Source organism: Girardinichthys multiradiatus, chromosome 3, assembly GCF_021462225.1.
Source record: "Girardinichthys multiradiatus isolate DD_20200921_A chromosome 3, DD_fGirMul_XY1, whole genome shotgun sequence".
Classification (NCBI taxonomy): domain Eukaryota; kingdom Metazoa; phylum Chordata; class Actinopteri; order Cyprinodontiformes; family Goodeidae; genus Girardinichthys; species Girardinichthys multiradiatus.
Genome location: NC_061796.1, coordinates 16310062 through 16336762, shown reverse-complemented (window position 1 = coordinate 16336762; position 26701 = coordinate 16310062). Strand labels below are relative to the sequence as shown.

Here is a 26701-nt window from a genome sequence, read left to right as displayed (position 1 = left end):
GCTGCTTATGATGTGTGAACGTAACAGAATGTCATGGCCTTTGGGTAACCCTTCTGTTTTGCCATCCAAAAAAAGGAAAACCTCCCCTCACTGTCATCTGCAGGATACCAGTAAATGTCATTTTTCACTGCTAAAAATGAAACTGGGCTAGTTGCTGGGGACAAAACTTACTGTACCACTGGTGTAAGACATTTTTCTATTCAACTAAACAGAGAAACCAGGATGCCTAAAGGAATTATTTCTGAATTTGTTTAAGTGACGCTCTATGAAGTAAGTATCAGTACGACATATCCCACCTGTAATATAAAAATGTAATGCTGCTGTGATATTTTAGCAATGCGGGGAGTAATAGATGGCTAACATCTAGCCATATTGACCCAACATTTTAGCAAATGTCATTAGCTTTAAACAACTCAAGGTAAACAAGTTTATATCTGTGGCATACAATGTTTTATCAGCAAATATTTCACTCATTTGTAAGAAATAGTAGAGTTCATCACTTTTTTTTTTTTTTTTTTTACATCAAACTAAATCTGTGTTACTATGTTAAAGCTCGCTGAAGATGCCAGCTTTATCAATCCTCCTCATTAGCTGTGGTTTGTAAACTTAGATTTTACATTAATCCCAAATTATCAGTGGATAAGATGAACAAATATATCCAGCAGCTGCTGCTAGCCAAACGTTTTGTTAATAGGCTAACAAAACAGCAACCTTGACAATTGTCTCTTGTTAAAGTATAGGCAGTTAATGTTTTCTAATATAGCATTGTATCCTATAGATATGAGCATTTTCAGACTGGGTTGTTGGAATTGTCTGAGGTCAATGAGCAGAAGTTCAATATTAAATATGGCGGCCTTGCATATAAAATGTACTGAAAGTTGTAGATATAAACTATTTATAAGCACTTGTAATAGCTTGCATTATATCAAAAGAGGAACACACCAATAATGCTGCACAAACAGCTATTTTTAAATACATGAAATGTGGAGAAATATAAGGCTTTCCTCTACTAATGTGTACTAGTAGCTACCACCAAAAGAATCAGCAAATTCCACCTGTTATTTGTACTGCAAGTAGAAGCCGCTCTAACTAGGTATGACACTGATTCCAAATCCGAGCTTTAATTTTTGAGACAAATCAGATGCACCGTTTAAGTTATTTCATTGGTTTTCTGTACAGTTTTTTTTTTATGGTTTTATGTGTAAATGGTGCTTAAAAATCAACTTTACTTACTTATTACTTATTTGTAGAATCAGAAAGCTGTTAACTTTCCATCGCTGTGAGAACTGATTTACTCACAATGATAAAGATCTCACTTCAGTGTCTCAGCATTTTAAGGAGTTGGACTGCATTATGTGTTTAAAGTCAAATTTCTACTTATCCGGTATCTCAGTTAGCTAGTGCACCCTGATGTCAAAAAAGGCTTTGAAGAGTAACCAGGACGTTACTAAATAAGAACATGTTCACTCAGTTTTCCCGGCAGTGCTCTATTGATCCAACGCCATACCAAAGCCAAGAGCCATCAGATTAACAATCTTTCTGCTGACCCAGAAAGATGGCCTACAGCTTTAAATCGTCAGAGTCTGCAGGGATTCAAAAACACAGAGGAGAAGGTCTCCTCAGGGCACATCAGTTTTCTTTGCACACAAGAGGAAGAAAGGTGAAGAGAGGCCACTTATCTCCTCTCCAATGTCTTCAACTTTGCTTTGATTTCCACAGAGTCAGAGCTACCTACATCTGGACTCTGTATAGTTCCAGACCGCCTGAGTCAGAGGTGAAGAAGGAGCTGCTTTTCAGAGACAGCAGGTGAGACAGAGCTGCTCTCTACCAACTGTAAATCATAGGGTTACTTATTCGCCTGCCTTTGTTCATGCTGTTACAAATCCCAGAGATTTAACGGACACTGTAGCTCTGGAGGTGAACCTACCATGTGTGCACTTTCACGGAAAAAGAGCTCCGCTACTGTACTCGGATTCAGTTAAACTGCGTTATTCATTTTCATATGATGTTTGGACATAGATTTCACACGACTCTACCCCCAGTAGATTTAAAGTGTCTAACATAAGAGTACGTTCTATTATAATATATCTTTAAATCAAAAGGCCCACTGTCTACAGGGAATCTATTCAGGAAGTGTTAATAAATAATTTATCAATGTCTTCTGATCAATTATAATCAATCAATACCAGACAAATGGGTTACTTACATATCCCAAAAGCTGTTCCTATTAATAGCTTAATATCTATAAAATACTAATAAAAGACTATTGGAAGAAACAAGAAAGACATTGAAGACTTAACAGAAAAGCCAAGCCAAAGCATTTCTCTGCTAAATTAGTTATTTGTTATAAATATTTGCATTGCTAAATGAATTCAAAACACTGTCAAAAAAGATTACTGCATTAAAATAGGCAAATGAGAAAGACAATGTTTATTTGGAAAGTGTGGACCTCTATGCTCCGCTACACACTTTTTTAAAGGTTGTTTTGCTTTGTCTAAATAACAACAGAAAGAAAAATAGCAGTTTTTATTTATACTGCATGTTGGAGGAAGGAATTTATAATTTCCAAGTTGGTAAAATAAACAAAAATGTCACTTTAAACTCAGATAGACAGGGGTCCCTCTCCAACCCTTAATCCTTACCCCAAAATCCAGTGTGGCTGCTGGATGTTTAAAACATCCATGGTTATGTTGCAATGGTAGTTTGCATGTCATTAAATGTCTCCCACAGATAAATACATGTACATCACCTTTTATATATCTTTACTTAGTGGTTAAATGCATAACATGTAGAAACATACATTGTTATTGGCTAGTATAGCTAACACTAATTAGCCTGGTAATTGAGTAAAACCTACATCTTTTCTGACTTGTTTGTAACATATGGTTCAGTTGGGTAAGATGTTATTCCTAGATTCAATTGCTGATGGAAATGGAGTAGCATAAAAAAACCACATGTTTTGAGTTCAATCTATTCAATACTGGATAACATTTTCAATAATAAACAGTATTATCATTAACTCTCACATTATCAGTTTTTAACTAATGGAACAGTAAATCACAAACATAAACAAATCTACTCAATAATATCACAGTATGTATAAAAAACGGCTTTTGTTTTCTATGCTAAATAAGAGTAGCAGGGTGGATTTTGGAGTTTTTGTACCTGCTACACAGTGTTCATACATGTATGTTACTGCAGCTCCTGTGTATTGCTTCCTTTAATTTCAGTATACCTCATAAAACGTTTAACCCTGTTTGATCGCATGTGGCTTCGAGCAAATCTGAGCTCAGCTGAGGGCAATCAGAGAGTCGAGGGACCGATTGAAGTTTATACCTGCCATGGGTCACATGTCAACAGTAGGACACTTACAGTTCAGCGGTTATGTGCATTCCCTCTCCTAACGTAAACCTGTTCACCCACTGCTCGGTAAGTCTCCGCGCTGCAAGCAGCTACTGGTGGGAAAGGAAGAAAATTTGATCTTTAACTTTGGCAGTGTTTTTCTTTCTTTGACTTTTACCATTTTAGTTTTAACAGCTTTAGTTGAGTAAGAAGCACGTAGGGTTTGTAAGTTTCTCTCTCCGTGTGTGTATGTGGGAGAGAGGGAGGGAGAGAAAGAAGCACATTTGCTGTGCTAGGAGCTACCAGGGCAAACCACTAAGATTGTATTCTACTTTCTTGTGCCCAAGATTTTTCTCTCTTTTTCTCTCAATCTGTGTATGTGTCGGTGTCCTTTATTCTGTTGCTGGCCTGTTTGTTCTCATCCGTGCTGAATATTCCTGGATGCAAGGAAAGAATGAGAATATTCTGACCCCAAAAACTGAAAAACTATGGAACACATCTTAAGGCATTTGGGCATTCCTTCACTTTTGGCTTACCATATACAGACAAAGAAATAGATGTTCTATGACTAAAGGCTATAAAGCCATCCCTGTTTAACCATCGAGCATATTTATGTTATATTTTTTAGATGGACTTCTGTTTTTTTTCTATAGTCGAACTTGCCTATAAAGTTGACCTCTGTAAAAAATCCGTAGGGGGTTAATAACACTAAAACAGGTAATATTTACATTTGGTTTAAAGTCTTATGTATGTATGTTTCTACTTTCACTTCCCTACAGCTGCATTTTTATTTTACTCACTTACACTTTCCAGCCCCCCTCCCTTCTACTTTCTGAGGTATTTTGTACACTGAGGAGGAGAGGGTTAGCTCAGCCAACAGCTCCAAAACCCAACGGCTTTCCCCATCCCACCAAGCTGGACCAGACCTCTATGTTGACATCCGTCGCTACAGGATACCGTTTCACTGAGCTAATGAATTTCAGATGATGAGCTATTATTAAGTGGTCTGGGATGGAGACCCACTCCTGTTTACTGATGCCACAGGTATTTATGTGCTGTAAATAAAACAGTTAGAAACAAGAACCTCAGTATGGTTACCATGTTCTAATGGAGAATCCCCTCTATGAATCACGTTCAACTGCTATAACTGCTTTGGTATCCATGTCCTGGAAACTTTATGAGGAAAAACCTGATCTTGACCCCTGACCTCACTATGAAAAGTACATTTCATCAAAAATACCGGTGCTTATTTTGTGCTTTACTGCAATACGTTTCCATACAGTGCCTTGTGAAAGTATTCATTCCCCTTTCACTCATAGTACAACAACAACTTCAATATATTTTAGTTTATCTGTTAGGCCAACAAAAGGTAGCGAAGCAGAAGAACCACGATACATGGTTTTTATATAATTAAATCTCTGAAAAGTTATCAAGACTTGCTAGTCTTTCAAGGATTTCCTCTGACAAGCTTCACTATTCTTGCCAAACAAAAGCACCCCTACAGCATGATGCTTCCACTACCCTGTCTAATTCTTGGAATCATGTGTTCAAGGATTTGTGTTTTCATGGCAGCATAGGATAAATTTTCACTGTTACGCTGATGATACTCAGCTTTACTTATACATAAATCCTAATGAGCCCAACCAGTTAGGTTTTCTGCATCTAAATTCAGACAAGACAGAAGTTGTCGTCTGTGGACCGGAGTCTTTAAAAAAGAAACTGCTTAGTCAATCACTTAACCTGGATGGCATTAAATTGACCTCTGGTAATAAAGTAAAAAACCTTGGTGTTATTTTTGACCAGGAAATGTCATTTAAATCCCATATTAAACAGGTTTCTAGGTTTCGCTCTTTCACCTCCGGAACATTGCCAAAATTAGAAACATCCTATCCAGAAGTGACGCTGAAAAACTAGTCCATGCATTTGTTACTTCAAGGCTGGACTATTGTAATTCTTGACTATCAGGATGTCCACAAACTGCAGTTAAAAGCCTTCAGCTGATTCAAAATGCTGCAGCAAGAGTTCTGATGAAAATTAAAAAGAGAGATCATATTTCTCCTACTTTAGCTTCTCTTCATTGGCTCCCTGTAAAATCCAGAATAGAATTTAAAATTCTCCTCCTCACATATAAAGCCCTTAATGATCTAGCTCCATCATACATCAGAGATCTGATTGTTCCATATGTTCCTAAAAGAGATCTTCGTTCTCAGACTGCAGGTTTACTGGTGGTTCCTAGAGTCTCTAGAAGTAGAATGGGAGGCAGATCCTTTAGTTATCAGGTTCCTCTCCTGTGGAACCAGCTCCCGGTTTTAGTCTGTGAGGCAGACTCCCTGTGTACTTTTAAGGCTAGACTTAAAACCTTCCTTTTTTTATAAAGCTTATACTTAGAGTGGCTTAGGTTATTCTGAGCTATCTCTGTAGTTATGCTGCTATAGGCTTAGGCTGCTGGAGGACATAATGACCACTTTCACCCTCTTCGCTACATTCTCACACTACTCTCCAATTTCGCATTATTTGCTGTTATTTCAGCTTTTAACTTTATTCTCTCTCTTTTCTCTTCCTAGAAGCTACACCTGGCCGGACTCTGTGTGTACCTGTGACACCTTTCTGGAGAGGGGCATCGTCCAAGCTTCTGCTGGCAACAACTTAATGCTCACCCTCTACCGATGATCCACATAGCCCTGTCTTTGAGTGTTTAACCCTTTCCCTCTCCTAGACATAGCTACTGACTGAGCTTCTACTGTGACTAACTCTGTGCTCTCTTTCAGACTCTGACCTTGAAAACTGGCTTAGTTTAGTCGTTTCATCTAGAAAGAAAGAACAGATAAAGGAGCTACATCCATTAACATTTACTTTTCCTTCCCATAGAAAGGACTCCTGGATCAGTGCTTCTGTATTCTTTGTGTGTCTCTGCTCTGTTCTCTCAAACCCCCAGTCGGTCGTGGCAGATGGCCGCTCACACTGAGCCTGGTTCTGCTGGAGGTTTCTTCCTGTTAAAAGGGAGTTTTTCCTCTCCACTGTCGCTACATGCATGCTCAGTATGAGGGATTGCTGCAAAGTCAAAGCCAGTGACTGTCCACTGTCTCTACATGCTCACCGGGAGGAGTGATTGCTGCAAGTCACTGACTGGATGCAATCTGCTGGGTTTCCTTAGACAGAAAAACTTTTTATCCAATTTGAATAAATAACTGAATCTGACTGCACTGTTCAATGGTTAGGATTAATTGGAATGTATGTACCTGACTTTTGTGAAGTGCTTTGAGACAACGTGTTGTGAATTGGCGCTATATAAATAAACTGAATTGAATATAGTTTTCATCCAGGCCAAAAAGTTCAGTTTAGATCTCATTTGACCAGAACACCATCTTCCACATGTTTGCTTTGTACCCTACGTTGCTTGTGGTAAACTGTAAACTGAATATCTTATGGCTTTATTCAGCAATAACTTTCTTTGTGCCACTGTTCAATAAAAGCCCGATTTGTAGACTGCACAACTAATAGCTGCCCGCCTAAACTGTGGATGCAGAGGGCCTCTACTTAATACTAACACTGGATTGCACTGGATATTATTTATGGGTATATGACTAAATGGAGCTTAAAACAAATGCACGCCACACATTTGAGATTATTTGTGAAACAAAATGAAAATGATGATTTTTCCTTTCACTTCACAATTAGGTATTACTTTTTGATAGTCCATCACATGAAATTTAAATAGGATACATTGAAGTTTGTTGTCGTCATGTGACAAAATGTGAAAAAGTTTAAGGGGTATGAATACTTTTGCAAAGTACCGTATATCAGAATGGCAGGAAAAAATATTCAAGATAGAAGATAAAATGTATGTTACCTGTGACAAGTTTCTGCATATAGAAACATTATTTCAGGTTGCAGTAGCGGCCAATCCATGCAGCTTAGTAGCTTGAAAAAGGCCCATTTGGTCACAGACACACTGGATAATTTTGTTTTCTTAAAAGCACTAAAATGATTTGAATTCTATCTTTTTCAAAGCAACATTTGCAGCAAGATGCTTGTAAGTGAAAAAGTAAAAAAAAAAAAGATAATTTGACCCAGAAACTGAGCAGAAAGCATAAGCGAATCCTCCTTCAAGGCAATGATAACTACACAGCCTTTAGCAGGAAGAACGCTCAGTGATCATTTTGTCAGAACAGCCTGCCCCGCTGACATTTGTCATCATGTGATTTAGTAATGAGTGTCTGGTATGACGCGGTAATTCCATGATCACAGATATACAGAGGAAGCTCCCATCCAAGCCGTAGGCTGTGTTTTAGTTCTAACCTACTGTGATCCATGTGGCTTGGTGGCTTTTCAACGCGTGTCTCCCAAACCTCAGAATGTGAGCCACATAAACCGAGCCTCTAAACAGCTGTGTCAGGAGAAACTATAAGACAAACATTTTGTATGATGAGGTTAAGTTACAGAGTTTAAATAAGTAAACTTAAATGTGTCTGTGCCACAGCAGAGTTTTATTTTCAAGTTTCTTATCTACTATTTAAGCATCTTGGGAGTAATATGCAAGATCACTGGAAAAAGACTGTGTTTATGGCAGTTCTCCTTCATACATTTTCTAGCTATTCAGAAATAAAAAATAAAAAAAACATTTAAAACCTCATTGAAAGTCTCCCATCTAATTGTCTCCGTGTGTGGACCCCAGACACAAATGAAACCCAATTTGTTTAGATAATCTCATGGCAGCTTTTCAGCAGACGCATTCTTTCACAGTGACTGTGGATATTATGACGGAGCGACTAAAACCAGACCAGATCTCCTGGCTGAGCCGCCAAGGTCTTTGGTGTGCAGACACACGCATGAATAAAAAAAAAAGAAACAACCTGCCAAAATGAATGAATCTAATTCTTACAGATTAATGGTGCTTAACCTTTTAAAACCAATAATGTTAAGAATGGTTTTTACAAAGCTTTCAAATTTAAAGAAAGGGACTCCCAGTGTTATTGCTATCTCTAACTACTAAATCTAATTATTTGTTAAACTGCAAGCAATTTGAGGCAATGCCATCAGTAATTGAGAGGATTTCATAATATGTTACAGAAAGCTGTGATCAGAACCAGAACCTTGAGGCTCTTATGCTCAGCCAGGGGGACAGAGTTGTAAAAGGAAACAGAGTGTGCTAAGGTAATTCAAAGGACTTCCGCTAAACAGCAAAGGTATTTCTCCTCTAATGTGAAGACATCACGTAATCTCTTGGTTCCATTAATGTACTTCAGCTGCATCCTCCATCCTTTATATTGCAAATGAATATTGTTTTAAACCACACTGATACTCGCTTTATGGGAATGTTTCCCAACTGAGAGCTTTTAAGAACTACAAAGATTTTTTTTCTAGGGAGGTAATGATCCTGATCTCCCTTGCCACCTGACAACAATTAACAAGTTTGGATAATCAAGTAAACGCTGGATGCCTTCAGTGTAATAAGCTAATTCATTACTTTGCACAAATACTATCAGAATATCTGCATTGATCTCCATGTTGAATACCTTACTACTTCAAGTGCTCAGTGAAGTCTGTAGAATTGGATAATGGTCAACAAGAGCCAAGGCTCCTTAATTCACACAGATGGAGTAATGGTTTTTAATATCAATGAGAGGATATTGAATTAAATCTGTTGCCAATCCCCATAGTATAGTTGATGATCCATATTGTTGGCAGGCAATGACTCTCAAAGGCTAAGACATGCGTGCACCTTCCAATTAATTTTTCCCATGGCTATAAAACTTCTTCTAGAAGCTCAAACTTTTACTTATACCTCTCAGTGAGACATGCTGCCAGGAAAGCAGATTCCCAATATGAGAAGGCAGCAATAACAACAACAGTAAAATATCCACATCCTGTTCGAAGTCATAAATAATAAAGAAGCCATCACGGTTTTTCTTGTACCTGTCAATATGTCTACATGTGCAAGGAGACTATGTTCTAAGCATTGCACTTAACCACAAAACACCGTCTCTTCACTACACTATTAGCCAGACCTTGACCTGCTCCCTAAAGGCTAAGGGTTCAGAGGTTGAGTGGACTGAAAGCACACTGTCCCTTACAGTGCTTCTGCATCGAGCTGAATCTGCTACTTACAAAGAGAGAAACACATTGTCAATGCATCCAGGACCAGCCCTGCTTTTCTAGGTCCCATTAGACACTTCAAGCTTCTCTCTAATGAACACCCTTTGCCCCAAAAATCCTCTCATTCTGCTGCCCCTCCTCCATTCTGCTGCCTTGCGGCACTCTCCAATGTTAGCTACTCAGCATGTTTTTCAGCGTGGTGTGGATGCGCTTTCAATCATCATTAGGGGTTTTACAGAGTCCTGGGGTCCAGGCAACTAGCCAAAATGTGTAAAAGTTTCCATGAGGAATGCCTTAAGTAGCCCTCAGAAGCGTCAGAATTGAGTGAAGATGTTCAAGAAAGTTAGAATCCTTTCTTTATTGTTGTTGTTGGGAGGAAGGAAAGAAGGTACTGACAGTGTTGCTTCCAGTTTGAGTAAACAACTCTTGTGGAGTTTGAAATGCACCGGCTTTGAATTTAACAGGAAACAATCACAAGGAAAATGACACCATAACACAGGGCAATCAGAGCACATATGTTAAATGTCAAAAAGTCGGCAGAGGCTGTATTGTGCTTTGTGTTTTCCTTATTCTGGGGAATAAGGGCCCTCTGTTTCTTAGAGAGGCAGCTGGTAGAAATCTGGCTTACTGATTAGCGCAAGTTCCTTTGCTGTCTGCTGCATTTAGCTGCATTTCATGACATCACCCTTCACCAAAGAAGCAAATGAGACAGGACAAACAGCACAAGCCTCAAACAGTTAGAATAGGTAGCCACTGTTTCTGTTTTTCCCACATGCACGTCTGCTGCAGAACATCTATTACCAACAGAAACAGTCGTACAAGAAACACTTACTTCAGTTGTCTGTTTTAAGCCCTTTCAAACATGAGAAAATGTGCAATTGTTTAAACTTTTCTTTTTTTAGACTTAATTAGTACAACTCAAATGTTAATGGTGCATACTCATGTACTCTGATGTCATTTGTCTGCTATTGTTCCAAGTTGTGTGTCTTGTAAAGTAGAGATAGTGGACTGTGAGTAAATAAACAATGTCTAAAAATGTTTTATGTGAGCCTGACCACGGGTTGTTTACAACGCTGAGTCAACAGTGCATCCAGGAATAGTCTTCTGGCAGCGGGTGTTCCACCCTCCTCTGCTTCCCTCTGCTGAACCATGCTAATCTGTGGGTATACCTCCAGATAGGAGAAGTAAAACTGTGGCCAGTGGGAGTCAAGATGCCACTGAGCAAAACTGTTTAAGCTTACTGCCAATAGGAATCTTCCTCAAGCTCCCCCATTGTTGTACTGCACTAGAACAATCTCATCCTACTTTGTGTTGCCTCCATCATAGAGCAGGGTAGACTTTAACAGTTTATGACAGAGAAAGTGTATGGCAGTCTGGGGGCTTTACACCTCCCTTCACACTAACTCTACTCCTTGCGGTACAGTAGCTCACTGTTGATAACTTGAGGGATTTCTCGGGGGCTGCGTAAAATCTGGACCTGGCCAGAGAGACACATTTCCTCTAGCTGATGAGAGCCGGAGGCCTCAGCGTTCAAGCGTGGGTGGTGCTCCACTCTTGGGGAAGATCAAGTTTGCTCCGGCAGACTCCAAATCACAGGCCTCCCGATTGCTGAGGAAGAGAGCTATTCTACACGGCTGGCGTTAAATCACCGCTACTGTGGTGAGGTCATCCGCCTGTCTAGCTTCTCTAATGGAGCACTGACTCGCTAATATAGGGCAGTAATGCGTGTGAACAGGGAGCGGGACGCCCAGTGAGCTGCCTTCCGATCTTATTTATTTTAACTTAGGGCTCATTTAGGGGGATTGGGATGGGGCCAGGCCTGCAAGCAGCAGATGCCTTGGCAGTATGCTGTTACCACCACACACTTACCGGGACTCCAGCAGCTCACCGCAGATGCTCGCGCAGACATTAGGTGATGCAAAAAGGCAGCTCAATGAAGATTTTCTAGGATCTGACGAGCTGTCCATGTTCAATCAAAGCACATTCCCATGCGTCACTAATGCAACTGTAATCTCTAGCTGAATATATTTGTCCACAATTCTTAAAGGATAATTGTTAAAGTGACAGTTTTTAAATGTGTGGTGAGTCAAAATAAAGCTACATGACTTCACTAGCATTAGCGCATGGTAAATTTGGTTTAAGATCCTGCTTTTGCTGAACTGACACAGTTCTGGTCAGATGTTTACACACACTTATCAAGAGCATAAATGTTTTGGACCTTTTAATGATTTATTTAATGATTTATTTTTCAGAGTGGAATGGTGATAGTGAAAACAACTTCAGGGATTTTTAAAATACAAGAATTGGGTTCAAAGGTTTGAATTTACATAAATAAACTTCCATTTACATAGTTTTTGATTATTCATAGCAAAAAATATTGGCTTATCCCCATGGACTGTGGCAAATGTTGGCAATGCTTGAAGGTGTCAAATTTGGAGCAAACACTTTTTGATGGTACCCTCTCTGTCCATGTTGAACTTTTCTTCCAGTTTTTTAGAGGCTTGGGTTTTGGCGATTTCCGCGTCATTCTTGAAAATCCTAACCATTGTCAGTTTTAATCAGAAGGCTGAAATCTGGAAAGAAGTTGGTGTTCCATTTGTCTCAGTTAAATCGTGTTTTCACGATTCAACAAAAAAGGATAGTAGGTACAAATTACCCTAAATAGGTGATAACATCGAACACAAATATTTCAGAAAAAAAACATCATACTGACAGTTAAAATTTTTGGTGGTGTGAAGGTCTGTAGTTGGTTTGTTTCTTAAGGACCTGGATGAGCTGCTGTAATTGATGAAGCCATGAATTTTTCTCGAGGAAGAATATTTGACCATCAATTTGTGTCGTTAAGCTCAAGCATTTTTGAATGATGCAGCAAGAGAATAATTCCAAGCACCTGACCATATCTGCCTCTGAATTTCTCAAAATAATCCAAACATTTTTAAGTGGCCAAATCAAAGTCCAAGCTTAAATCCAACTGTGATGCTCTAGCATGATTTTAAACAGACTGTTTATGCTTGAAAACCGTTAAATGTTGCTAAGTTAAAATAATTTACCCCATGTAAAACACTGTTTTTCAGTTATTACAAACACTTGATGGCAGTTGTTGCTGCCAAGAGTGGCAAAGCCAGTTATTAGGTTTGGGACAATTACTTTTTCACACAGAGCCAGTTTGGTTTGGATAGATTTTTTTCTATTAATAAATGAATAAATTCAATTATCATTTGAAAACTACATTTTGTTTTTTACCAAGGTTTTCAAGTGTGTTTGAAATCAGACATATTTCTATTTAAATCATATGTTCGCCATAGCTATTTGATATATAGAAAAAAACATTTTAACGGAAGTGTAGTATTTAGTATTGCTAAGAACTAATCCAAATGAGGCAAGAAAATAAAACAAGGTGCAGGGTAGGGAAACGTTTAACATGAGACAACAGACTTGTCTCTGTATAGTTTGTTGATGAACTGAGGACTAACGGGACCCATCAGTGCCAACAGAAGTGCTGAGAGCTGAATTTCATCTCAATTACAGTCCTACAACAACTCCCTTGGTCCCCTCATGCCTATCACCCCTCCAGTCCCAGAGCTGTTGAATGGGGTGTGGATAAAGTGGACAATCATGCTACCACATGCAACCACATCCACAAACACATTCAGGCAAGATAAACTTACTTAACAAAAGGTGCAGAGGAAGAGTGGTATTCCTGAGTTTAATGAGAAGGTGTCTTCGCCCAACCTCCACAAGGATACAGACTGTTTTTTACTATTTCAGACTGGCAGGATGCCAGTGTTATGATATATTAATATACTGTATATCAAACAACAAGTACAGGTCTGTTAACATAGATAACAGGTTGCTGACCTAAGAGGCCTAACATGAAATGGACACAGGAGGCAATAAAGCCAACCATACGGTCCCATGGGTGGGACTGGTTTCTTTGCCAGAGGGAGAGTAGTGACCCTACAGCCTCCCTTGATGACGACAGCCACACTGTGTCGACTCCATGGGGAAAAGACGGGAAAACAAAGCCTCTGCCTTCTGCCTCTCGGCATCGCTCCCAGAAATATATAGGGGGGGAAAGCGGTTCGGTTCAGGAAGCCCCTACCCATTGTTTTGCTTCCTTCATTAGACATTGTGTCAACAGTTTGGCTTGTTATGCGTGTGCCACTGTTTTTGTTCTGCTGCACCCCGGCTGACCTTGGGGTTCTGATGTTTTGACAGATTGTTTCAAAATCCCATCAAAGCAGTTTAGCATTTTGAAGCAAAGCAGCCACTCGGACCAATATAAGCCGGGCCGAATGTTCCACCAAAAGCAAATAAATCTGCATGTCTAAAATTAAACAAATGTGACGCAAATCTGCCAGCAAGAGTTTCATCAGGAAATACTAAGAGGTGCAGCGGGGTGTGGCAATGTGCAAGGGTTTGCAGATAAGCTATCTCTGGCAGGATTATTAAGCTTATTAAGATAAGGTTAAAGAAAATATATTAAGTCCATCAATCCATCCATCCATCATCCCCAGCTTACAGGGGATAGTATCACAGATCCACGAGGTAACAGATCCATAACAGATCCATAAGGGAAACTCATTCTGAGGGGAAATATTGTCCCCTCCAGCGGTTTCTGGGTCTGCCCTGGGGTCTCCAGCCACTGTGACATGTCTAACGGTAAGGTGCCTAGGAGCCATCTTGATCTGGTAAATCGAGACCTTTACTTTTTTGCTCAGCTCTTTCACCAAAGCGAACCAGAAAAAATCCTTCATTATGGCAGATGAGGGACCTATTTGTCTATCTCCTCTTCGATCCCACCATCACTTGGGAAAAAGATACCAAGATCCTTCAACTATTTGAGCCAGACACTGACCCTATACCCGGGAGGAGAAATCTACCTATTTCATTGATCATGGCATTTACAGTTTTAGTTTTTAGAATGGGTATCTTTGTAGTAACTCACCATCATCGAGATACATCTGATCCAGTTCCTGGGGCTCTTGCTTGATGGTGATGGCCGTTGATGGTGGACTGGTGTCTTCAGTTAGCAGGCTGGGCGGATTCCCTGCAGCCTGGGCTATGTTGCCTGATGCCTCTGCCTGGCTGGGGCTGTACGTTTGAAAAAATGGTGTCTCTGCTGGCCCACCAGGAGTGGAAGGGTCAGACACTGGGGAGGACGAGGAACTACTGTTAGTATAGATGGAATGGTGGTAACCAAGGGGGTCCGGGCTGCCCTGGGAGTGGAGCATTGCTAGGGACGAGTTGTGATCTGGTGACGATGGGTGGGGAAGGTTTGGGCAGCAAGGAGTCTCCTGAATTCTGGGTACGACAGAGCCTGGTGGTGTGACATGAGTTGGGCTATTGGGGAGGCATTTGTTGTATGCAACAGGGGACAGATTATGCAAGGTAGGGCTTGAGCTGGGAGATGAAGGTGGGATGGCAGCATGGCAAGGTGGGCAAGAAGGATAGCCACCAACCAGGCAGGGGTCAGGTTCAGCAACAGGCATGATGGAGGTCAGCCTGGCCTGGCCATAGTAGGGCTTTGAATGCATAGACAGCCCGACAATTCCAAGAGAATCATACTCATCAGTGGGTTCAGTTTTTATTATTGGTACTGGAAAGAAAAAGCAGAAAGAAAGTTGAGATGTTAAAAAAATCAACGTGAAAGATAGCCACGTGGCACAGTAAGTGCATGGATAATAACTGTGAGCAAATGCAGTTTTGGCCACACTACCCTCTTTAATACCAAACAACCAGTGGATCTAGGCTCAGTATCCACAGTTGTATCTTTTAATGGAGAAACACTGACACCACCCCTACCACCATCATCCTACCACACCATGAAAAAAAATAACAGAACGGGGGGAAAGAAAAATGGATGAGTCATCAGTGTGGTAAGCCACAGCTGGCTCTAATAATGAGTAAGACCTATTTTCTTTGGAATCTCCTCCAGCTCTGACATCCAATAAAAGTCCTTTAAAGAACTGGACTGCTGCTGCTCTAGGAGCCCAGGACCCCCAGGTTTCCTCCACACTCTAGATGTAATTGATTCTCTCAGGACCAAAAGATAGGCGGGGAGTGAAAAAAGGAGTTGATTTGATTTTGATTAGACTGCCTGAGCAGCATAAGAGGCTGCAGAGCTGAGCCTGTGGTTTCAAGAGCTTCAGATCTCAGTTAATGCAGGAGAGTGCTGTGACCCCACTCGATCATCCTCCATTCTCTCTTCAAATTTCTTATCCAATGCAGTCTGCCTATATTGCTTCCTTAGAGCTTCTGAGTGACAAGTATCAGGTGCTTCCACTATACTGTTAAGGAGGGTTTTGGTACAATCTTAGTCTAAAGCTGTCACAAACAGAGGTGCATTCTGTACATAGATTAAGCTGGAAGATGGAGCAAGATCCACATTAACAGACTCTCTGCTGAGTTATTATACAAGTACGTATGCATGTACTGCGCCAGGACAAAACTAATTGGCTGGAGTTAAGATACCCTAAAGTATAACAAAGTCTTCAGAGCCACAATAGACATACTGTTTCTATTTCTACACATTGCTGAAACATATTAATGGGTGTGGTGCCAGCTGTTAAAAGTTTCTGGCTATATTTGCTCCAAGTAACATTTACTCAAAGGCATTCAGTTTTCACAATGAATAGGATGCCTGTTTCTAGTGTATAAAATTGAAAGCAACTGAACATGAGTGAAAGTAGCAAATAAAGGTGCAAATGAAGCATAAGTGTGTCACATGACACACAGCCTGTTTTTCACTGTTATGATTTTTTTCAACTGGATTTGAAAAGACAATTGCTAATCGCGCATCTATCCTCTGGGGTGATATGAGATAACACAGAAGGGAACAAATTTACGTCAGCTCTCTGGGATTTAAAAGCCAAGGGACCAGGCTTGGTGTGTTGGGGAGCATCCTAAGGCATATCCCGTGACGCACACACCTCCTCTCTACAGCCTGGGGACTAACAAATAAGTCAGATGGTCACTCTACATCCAAGTCTTCCTCCTCTCTACCATTTCTTAGTTTAAATGGATTTTTAAATGTTATCACTTTTTTTCACAATTTAGCTTCATCAAATGAGACACTGTGTTGTTAATATGAATTTGTTCAATGACAATTTGGAGTGTTGCTTTGTACGAGTTGTAATTTTGAAAAAACGTTTAATTGAGCTTGAAAAGCTTTATCATTTGGTTAAGTAAGGGAAAAAAGTACAACCACTTTTACAAATCAATAATAAAGCCCTGAGGTTGAAACCCTAAAATGCTTATCTGAGCAAATGACACACATTTATACCAGCCCTTCCAGTTAAGGAGACTTTATCAGAGAAAACCATCTCTCAATGGCGCAGCTGTAGAGCGTTTGACCCATATACAGATGCTTTAGTTCTCGACACAGCTGTCCTGGGTCCTATGTCCAACCCATTTCCTATCTGCTTACTTTCAGAAAATAAAAAATAAATAAAGGCCACTAGTGCTGCAAAAAAAAAAAAAGAAGTCAATTAAAAACAATTTTCTTCCATTGCGACAAACACAAACAACATTTTCTTCAACTCCTGAATTATCTCTCTATTTCCTTTCCACTGAGAAAACAGATTTCACCAGACAGCTGGCAACAACACTCAGATAAAACCCACTAAGCATCCATGGTTCAGTTTAAAATTAATTTGGTACACATGCAGGCAAGAGATCGTACATTATTCAAATTAAAAGGACGAACATCTAGCAAGGACATCTAGAGAGGCTTTAGATAGCATAGATACTTGCATCACAAGAGGAATATTATAAGGCAGCTGTTGGAGTTTCCATATAAGTGAATGCCTCGTGTATGCATTAGATTACATTGTTAGAAGGTTGACAGAGGTTGCATTGTGGGTGCACTTGAGGGTGGATAGTCAGCATGTAGGGTTATATGATGTTACAGTGGCCAGATGTTGGAACCAGTGGGTATCCACACATGTGAAGTTTCTGGTCACTCAAGAAAGACAGCACCAAGTGAGGATGGTTGTATTGTGCACCAAGCATTACATTACCACATAATATCTGCACCTGCTATCCCAACACAGGTACAGAACCCTTTATAACAGCATGTGTTGTATCCCTTAATGTCTGAAATCAGCCAGACAACAGGTTCATCAACCTGTCACTACCACCAGAAAAGCTGCACTTAGAATGTTGCCACAACTGGGAGGGTTGGAATGGTGCCCAGCGTTGCCAAATGCGGTCCAGCAATGAATTTCTGTACTATATGATGTGACTAATGTGTGTATGTATGTCTGCATTGAGAAGAAAAGACCAATTCTCCACAGGTTCTGAAGAGACACAAAGGTTTTACTGCTTCAAAGATGTGGAAAGCCATTCTTTCTAACTTCCTCTCACCTCTTGTAGTCATATTAGGGATCTTGATAATGCTCCATGAGTGACAAACTGTGGACATGTTTTAACCATCCTGGGAAGCAAATTGTAGTTTTTCAAACAAGAAACAACATGTTTCTATTGACTACAACTGCTAAGATCCTTCTACTGCCAACTAAGTCCCTCTAAACTTCCCCAATCAAACATGTCTTGGATTACCTTTGACCTCAGTTCAGATCCACAACCCATCTGACTTGTAACAAGGCCTGAAGGGTTGCCGGATCCCAGATACATGGGACCAGCAATTCCTGCACTACAAAAGTCAATTCTTGGAATAATTACAACACAGTCATACATGCAGTTTCATTTTATGTGCAACACTATTTGAGGCTGGATAGTCAGCATGTAGGGTTATATGATGTTACAGTATCAACTGATTTATTCACAAAATAAGTCTGGCTAACACCTGCTTGAGCTGTCAGCATTCAAAATTCTCAAGTGTGTCTGCATAGTGTATCATGAGATAAAGGATGTTATTAAGTGATTACTGAAACATTTGGATAGCACTTTTGGCAGTTCTGTGGTACTGGAGACATTGTGTGATATATTGTACATGGTATATTAGAATATTAGGTTGTGTATGCTACAGTATCAAATGCAAAGTAGGATGATGCTGCAGCATCATTTACCTAGGGCGGTAAATCTTTCTACACCATTGAAATCGAGGGCAGACACATAATAGTGTGATGGTAGTGTAAAGTTTTTCTATTTCTGCCAGCCAATAAAAGGAAAATAACTGTTTTTTTTTACAATATACTCCTTCTGATATTGCTGTTTCACCATCCCTACAGCAAGCAGAGTGATGCTGAGAGCTTATAAAATATGCTGCAATGTCTTAAAATATAATCTATTGAAACACTATTGGTCAGCAGACACACAGAAGTTCTTCTTTTTCATCTTTTGTCTTGCTTTGTTGGTCAAAAGCAGTGGCTTGCTGATAGCATTTTTATTAGTGTCAAAAAACAACAAGTGGTCACATGACCTAAATGGAAAATACAGGTGGTTTTCAGCATCTGTGGCCCCGAGAGTGTTAACTCCATCCTTCCGATGTTTCAAACTAGTGGGTCTATTTTAAGGCTTGGGTTTGCCTTTTTATAGCAGAACAGACACCAGAGTGTGAAAGAAATGTTCTCTCTAAACAACGTCACTGACCACAACTGTGCTTGAAGTGGGACCGTAGGCCGGAAGACTCCTTTCATACGAGCGAGCAAAAAGTGTTGACAAATGTTTGTGTGTGAGAGTGTGAATGCGTGGGTGTCTTCCCTCCCAGCCCACCCCGAGTACCTGGCCACAACGTTGCTTGTTTCACTCACTGTTGACACACAAGCAAGTACTGAAACCCTCAAAAGCAAACAGCTTTACTCGGATTTCCTCTTTCACTGTAGCTGTATTGAAACTTTATCAGTCATCATGACTAAAAAGGGTCTTTTTAGGCTGATCATAACTTTTTTATACCACTCCTTTAAGCTGTATGTCTATGGTTTAAGCTTTTGTCTGAGTCAGTTTATAACTGAGTAATCTAAATAAAAATTCAGTATATGACAGGTTTCAGTAGTAAAGCAACATTAAATTAGCTTTTGTGTGCTATTGAGCTTAATACAAATAATTTTGTTTTAGAAACTTCGAAGGAGGGGTAAATCTCTAGGCAGAATTTGATACTCCTTGGTTCTTAGAATCTGACTTCTGTGGGTTAATTATGAATCTTTGAGAAGGCACTTGTTCTGCCTGTGTGGTCCACAGTGTGTTTGTGGTTTACTTGGCAGAAAAGGCGCAAACACAAAGAGTCATCTTTTAAGACCTGTGTTTATGCTCAGGGAATTGACTTAGAGATGCTCAGTAAAGAAGTCTCATATCTTGTGGTGGCTGGTCTTGGTATTCACAGTTTAAGTGACATTGCAGTCATTAAAGTCAGTGTATTCTAATGTGATTTTATGTAACATGACAACACAAAGTAGTGTGTAATTGTGAAGCAGAAAGCATACATTGTTTCCAAAAAAAAAATCCAAACAAATGTCGTGCGCTTTGTATTCAGCCCCTTTACTCCAATACCCCTGAAAAATATTCAGTGGAACCAATTGCATTCAGAAGTTGCGGAAGTCATCTGAAAATGGAAAGATGGTGTCATAGTTGCCACCATACCAAGACATGGCTAGGCATCTAAACTTATCAAAGAAGCAGTCAAGGGGCCCATTGTAACTCTGGAGAAGATCAACAGGTCCACAGCTCAGGTGGAAGAAGCTCTAAGTGGGCCAAATTTTGGTTCACATTTTGGTCTGAATTCTAGTCATTGCATATCACCCTGATCCCACCATTACTATTGTGAATTATTGGTGGCAACATCATCATGCTGTTGGGATTTGTTTCTCCAGCAGGGACAGGTAAGCTGGTCAGACTTGTTGCAAAGGTGGACGAGCAATGACCCTGTACAAACAGTTCGAGCTACAATGGAATTGTTTTGATCAAAACAGAATTATGAGTGCACTAGAATGGCCTAGTCAAACTCTATACCTAAATCAGTTTGCAAGTCTATGAGAGGACTTGAAAATCATATTTTTACAGACACTTTCCATCCAATCTGACTAAGCTTAAACTATTTTACAGAGAAAAATAAGAAACAATTTCTGTTACTTGATATGTAAGGCAGGTAGCACCAAGAAGACTTGGTTCTAAGCAACTACTTATCAACCTCTTTGTGATCTCCAGGACCATGTTCCACTTGTTCTAAGGGCTATATTCATGTTTACTTATCTCCTGTGGCCATCAAATATCTGCTGATAATGTAAATGCCAGATCTTAATAACAGCTGTGGACCTAAAACAAGCTACATGCTATCTCAAAGGCTCAGGATCCATTAAGCATTGATCAATGAAAATAAGATATCCGGGTTTAGATCTAATGGATTCCACTGGTAATCATGATGTGGATGCACGTCTAACACAGTATCCACTCATCAGCTTTGTCTGGACTCATTTGAGGATACATTTTCTATTAAGAACCTGAAGCTGTTTTTTCTCTGTTTCTTGTCTAAATCTAGTTATATCATTCTTAAAATTCCACGATGAAAGCCACTGATACCTATTGCACAAGATTAGCACACAGAGGGGTATTACTAACCTTTCAGCTTACTACATGAATGACAAGCTGCTAGGGTGTTAGATTGGTTGTGTGTATTCCTGTGCATCTGTAAGATCATTCCCATGTTGGGGAAAGACGGATTTATTGTGTGAGGCAATGTGTAAAAGTCAGTGTAGTTGACTCAACCTCCCAGGGAACTGACAGCGCTTGGAGGCTCTGTCACTCAGCTTGCCCACCTCATGACTCCAGAACACAGCTTCCCTACTGAATAAACACCCCTCTCATTTTGTGCTCTCATTCAATGGCTCAAGCTAACTGTTCCCAGACAGGATGTCAAAAACACCCAGCAAGTATGGGCTACAAATACTTGTAGCATGTGGCATGTTGACAGTTACAGACAAACTAGAGATTATAGAAGTCAAGATGCATATATTTGTTTCCTGAAGATCAGGTTGATGGTTACCGTTTGCAGGCACGTAGGTGAAGCGTTGGTACTGGCTCCTCTTCCTCTTGCCGTTGCATACGTAGAAGTTAACTTGCACTGGATTGGATATTCTCTGATTCCTGTAGGGTGGGATCTCCACAGCAAGAGTAGTCTAAAATGCAAACAAAACAAAAAAAGGTGTTTTAAACAGGCCATCTTTATACCCTTGTCACACTATTGCAGATCTACCTTTCGTTTCAAGGAGCATAATAAGGCCCGATGATGTAGGAAAATAATGTTCCTGCATCGCTTTTCTACACCTTTGACATTATAGCATACATAATTTGATCACCAGCTAAGCCTGGTTGCCACAGATTTTTTGGACATGTTTAAAATGACATCAGTACAGCTTCTCCTACATGTTTACTGCACATGTGCACCGCTGTAACAGAATGAACGCAAATGCAACTCAAGTTTTGCCGGAATAACCTAGTTATAACTAATATATTATAATTATGATATAATTCCTTTATTTCAAGCCAGCCTATCCTAATGTTGACTCACCTCGGCATGTGGGATGCTTGAAACTGAAAGGAAACTAATGGCATCACTTATTTTTTGAATAATTCAGCTAATAAATATCTGACCTCTTGGGGGTTCCCAATTGAATTTCTTTTCATTCCTGGCACAACTGAACAGAGGTTCACCAACAGGTATGTTTATTTGTTGCCACTGGTCTGCTTTTAGCATTGTGTTTCGAGGCTGGACTGGGGTGGTCTAAATGAGCATGTCTGGAGTGTGCAGGGGTGGTAGTTGGGCCTGGGGCTTTAGCTTTTTTCCTGCATGGCACAGCAGAAAAGACAGGTCAGCTTATTTGTTTGTACAGCCACGTTTGTACAGGAGGGGTCACCTGAAACCCCTCCAATCACCTAGTCTGCTAGACCACAGCAAGTCTGGACGGATATGAACCTTTGACAGCTTTAATTCTGACAGGGAAACAAGGAGAAACGTGTCAGGGTGTTTGTGTCTAATTCCTGGGATAGCTGTCATTCTCATGTGGGTTTTCACAGGCCGGAGCAGGGAAAATTGACAGGAAACAGGTTTTTGTCGGTCATCACCGTGTACAGAGGGAGGTAGGAGGCACAGAGTTGGGTAGGAGTTGTATGTGAGATCAGACCCGGTGTGCCTTCCATACGATGACAGGAAAGACAGGCAGGTGGCTGACTGAGTGTGTTAAATGATTGCCTGCACACTGCTTTCCCTCTCAATTCCAAACAACCAAAGTTAACACGCTCTGTAGAGCAATACAAACTCAGTCAGCCAGGCAGACTAGTTCTTAAAAGTAGTATGGTTGCAACCCATAAAAAAAGAAGGCCTGTACTCTAATCCAGTCTCTCACTGTTTGTAAATTTGATAGTGCCTTGCCAAAGCATTCATAATCCTTTAATATTTTTACTTTGTCAAATAACAACCACAAATGTCAATGTATTTTATTTGGGATATTATTTGATTGGCCAACACAAAGTAGTATGTAATTGTAAAGTGAAATGAAAAGGATGCATTGTTTTTTATGTGTTTTTTTCATATATAAACTTTGTGGCGTACATGTGCATTTAGCCAACTTTACTCTAATACCCCTAGATAAACTCCAGTGCAACTGAATCCCTGCAAAAGTCGCAAAAGAAATCCCAAAATGGAAGGCGTACAACAATCCACTTAAATGACGTACTGGACATGGAGAGCATTATTCAGTATAAGCTAAGTGGGCAATACTGAGCAGATCCACAGCCCAATTAGGAGAATCTGTGAAAAGACCAACTATCATTTGTACATTCTGGTCTTCTTGCCAATTGCAACAGTTTGCGTGACAGAAACACCTCACTGCACCTCAGCCTGAACAAACCACCCTAAGTCATTATGCCATTGTAATATACCATTGTAATATACTTTTTATTTTTTATTTTGTATGTTTTCATCACATAAAGCACCACGAATTGTCTACTTACTGAAATGAAACTCCTACACAAATAAACTCGCCTTTTCTTGCATTGATTCTTCAAGTGGTGCCTCAGCAATTTTCAAACCTTTATTTAGGAACATTTGTGTAACTGTGTAAAAGGTTTTCTTTAATATTATCCAATTCCTTGTGTTGTTCTATCACATAAGATCCTAATCAAAAATACTGAATTTGTAGATGTACTTTGTGGAAGTACGGTGACAAAACGTAAACAAGTTCAAGTGCTATGAATACTTTTACAAGGCATTCTGCAATAAACATGGTGACACCTTCCTTTATCAATCTTGCCTTCTTGCAACACCACCTCGAGCCTGTCCTTGAACACCAACCTTTTTCTAGCATCTGGGACTCCAGCCAGAAAACATTGAAGTTAAAACACAATTAGCTATAGGTGCCCATTTTTACCCTGCTCGTGCAACAAGTGAAAGTGTGTTATTTCTGAGCCATTTACCAGCATAAACTCCCTCAGTTGGTAAAGACAGGCGGAAAATGCAGACCCGCAGATGAAAGGCATCAACACTTAGAAACATACCATCATTATGCTCGAGCAGTTTTCCACCCCCCTCCGCTTGGCTCTCCTCTCTAAAAGTAGACCTAACTAACCCGATGAAATCTTAATGAACTCCAGTGCACAAGAAGCTCTCTGTGACACTAAGAACAACATTTACATCATTCCCTGTGTCGACAATTGCCTTTTGGTCAGTTTTATATTAACACAATCTGAATGTGTGACTAAGCGTCAGAGAAAATGAGTGCACTGGTTTATTTTTTCATTACACCCTTCGTGAAAAGCAGCAGGTAGAAACAGGGGTGTGATCCACTCCTGGCTGCACGCTCACAAGCCCAGATGAGGTGTTTAAGCCCAGTTCACCACAATACTTTACTATGAACTAAATGTCTGGCTATGCACTGAGGGCTGCTGGTGTGCATGTGTGCGTGTGTGTGTGTGTATGTGTGTGTGTGAGCATGTTTCTGCCCATATTGTGCTTTCATGCAACACGGGAGAACTTGTTTACCTCAAGGATGGTACAGTGATTTTGTGCAAATTCCATTCAGGATTGCATCGACTAATCATTGTTGTCTGTGTTTTTCATTTTGTAACACCTTAGCAAAGGTTACATCATTAAGTGGGACAGATGAGGAGGAGACCAAATAAAGGAGAAAGTCTCAGGGGAACGAAGACAGACAGAGGTATTTAATGTAAATCACATCCTTGATGGGTACTTACAGATTTGATGGAGTCCTTGTCAACCTTGGCTTCTGTCTCCCACAAATGGTGCCCATCTATTGACATAATAAAAAAAAGTAATATGAAGTCATCTTAAACTGCTATATCATATAATGCAATAGGGAATATGTAGTGAGTGGCTGAGACTCGCAGATGTCAGTCAAAAAAGAAAAGGGAGATAATAGGAGGATTAGCTTGTGGTGCAGGATTTGGGTTTGCCTCTAGTTCTAACCCTACTGACAGCCCTCTTAGATTAAATACACTTATTTTATCTCTTAAACTCCACTTGCTATAATGCGTTTTTTGTTTTGTTTTTGTTTTTTTTTAACACAGAATGTAAGTTTATGTGTTTTCCAATGTTTAACCTATAGTTGCTTGTTTTTGATCATCCTAAGGCATTGCCTTGCCAGAGGGGACATATACTCCCTTGCTAGTGACTTACCCCCACCAGACCTGTCCCCAAGAGGATGTCCCAATCTACATAATCCTGGGAAGATTTCCCATTTTATGTGGTCTACAAATCACTGAGGTTCTTCAAATTGCTTTTTTTCTGACCCCTCTCTTAAGGCCAATTTGCTATGATAGATCCTATCAGAGATGCCCCAGACAGCATAGGCATAGGATCATAAGGGATATTGATACTCCTGCATTATGTTAAGGTGTCAATTCTGTGGAGGGTGGGGGAACTGAAACTGGCCATTATTAATTACTTGCTTCTGGAAGTCAGTGGGAAGGTTATGTCCCTAATGCATGCTCTCTTGCTTGGTGTTTGATGGAATTTTACAACATGAGAGTTTCTGTTTGCTGTTTTCTCTTCTGCAAAAAGTACAAGCCTTTCCCCCCCTCTTCCCTTTTTCTCATTTTCATCCTGTTGATGTAAAACTGTTTCCCTCGCTGCCACGCACTAAAAAGTCCTTGTGAGCTACTGCAGCTGCTGTGAGCCTGTACAGGCTCAGCTCACATTCTTCATGCCACACCTTTTGTGAGCAGACGATCTGGGTTTTGCTGGGGCAAGCAGCAATGGCCGCAGTGCAATTCTTTTTTTTTTCCAGAACCGATGAGTCATTACATCTGTTAGAAGTGGCAGTGAAAAGGTATGGCCTTTGTGTCAGCAACATACTATGTGAGGTAACAGCATGGTTACTGAAGCACTCCTGTTATATGATGACAGAATGAATAGAGCCATATATTGGTAGGGAATGCTGCACTTTGTATCAGAAAACAGAAAGAAAAGAGTATTAGTGCCAGTTTCCAAAGTACTGCTATCAAAGGTCCTGCAGATCCAACCAGGTCTAAAATGTTTTTTTTCTAAGAGGATTAGGGTTTTCACATTATACCATGAGTGTGAAACTATAGTATTGCAGTCAAACTTGGATCATTATTGTTCAGTTGTGGTAGTGGGGGCGGGTGGTCAGCTTTATGGTTCTAAGAGAGAAAATCAGTTGATAGACCTTTCCAAAATGGCCATATTAAAACACAGATGACAAAAACAGGCAGTTGACAGATTAGATAAGAGCTGCCTATTGCGAAACTTGGTGGAACTAGATCTGCATATGGAAAAGTGTGCCTCACTGTGATGAAGATGAAGGGGAATAGTAGCAGGGTTATGCATGTAGGATGACTGTGGGGCAAATGAAAGACAATGTGCATGTGGCAGGTGAAACAGAGGCACATATAACACCGTGAAGCTGAAATGAGTTGAGCAGGGCAATTAGACTGAGCACAGACACAGGGAAGGTCATAACAAGGGAGAGAGGCAGACAGAGATGAGCATTCCTCATGTTACGTCTAGAGGAACCAAGAGGGAATCTCGCCCGAGTACGCTCTGGGAGACTCTCCAAGAGGGAAACCTTAGACTGCAACGTCAAAGTGAAGCTCCAGTAGTAAACATGTTTTTCAAACTCTTCATCTCTTTACCTCCCTGTTCATATTTTTCCTCCCCATTTGTACATTTAAATCACTTCTCTTAAACAACATTTTTCAATGCTTTCTCGATCAAATCTGGATTGAGAAAGTGCTGTGGTCGGACAAGGATGGGGGCCACTGGCAGCGTACCGTCAGAGAGTGGCATACGACCGATAACCACAGGACTTTCCATTTGCTCCTTCTTCCCTGC

At 40.3% G+C, this 26701-nt stretch overlaps 1 protein-coding gene across 2 annotated transcripts in view; it reads right to left on the bottom strand.

The window, feature by feature from the left end:
* Nucleotides 1–26701, bottom strand: part of LOC124864120 (nuclear factor of activated T-cells, cytoplasmic 1-like) — a 72429-nt gene that overhangs the window by 10899 nt on the left and 34829 nt on the right. For both annotated transcript variants that reach the window (XM_047358757.1, XM_047358767.1), the window contains exons 7-9: nucleotides 24586–24641; nucleotides 21380–21512; nucleotides 14387–15037 (exon numbers count right to left, since the gene is read on the bottom strand). In XM_047358757.1, coding sequence (XP_047214713.1) covers nucleotides 14387–15037; nucleotides 21380–21512; nucleotides 24586–24641 — 840 coding nt within the window. The remainder of the gene's footprint in view (nucleotides 1–14386; nucleotides 15038–21379; nucleotides 21513–24585; nucleotides 24642–26701) is intronic.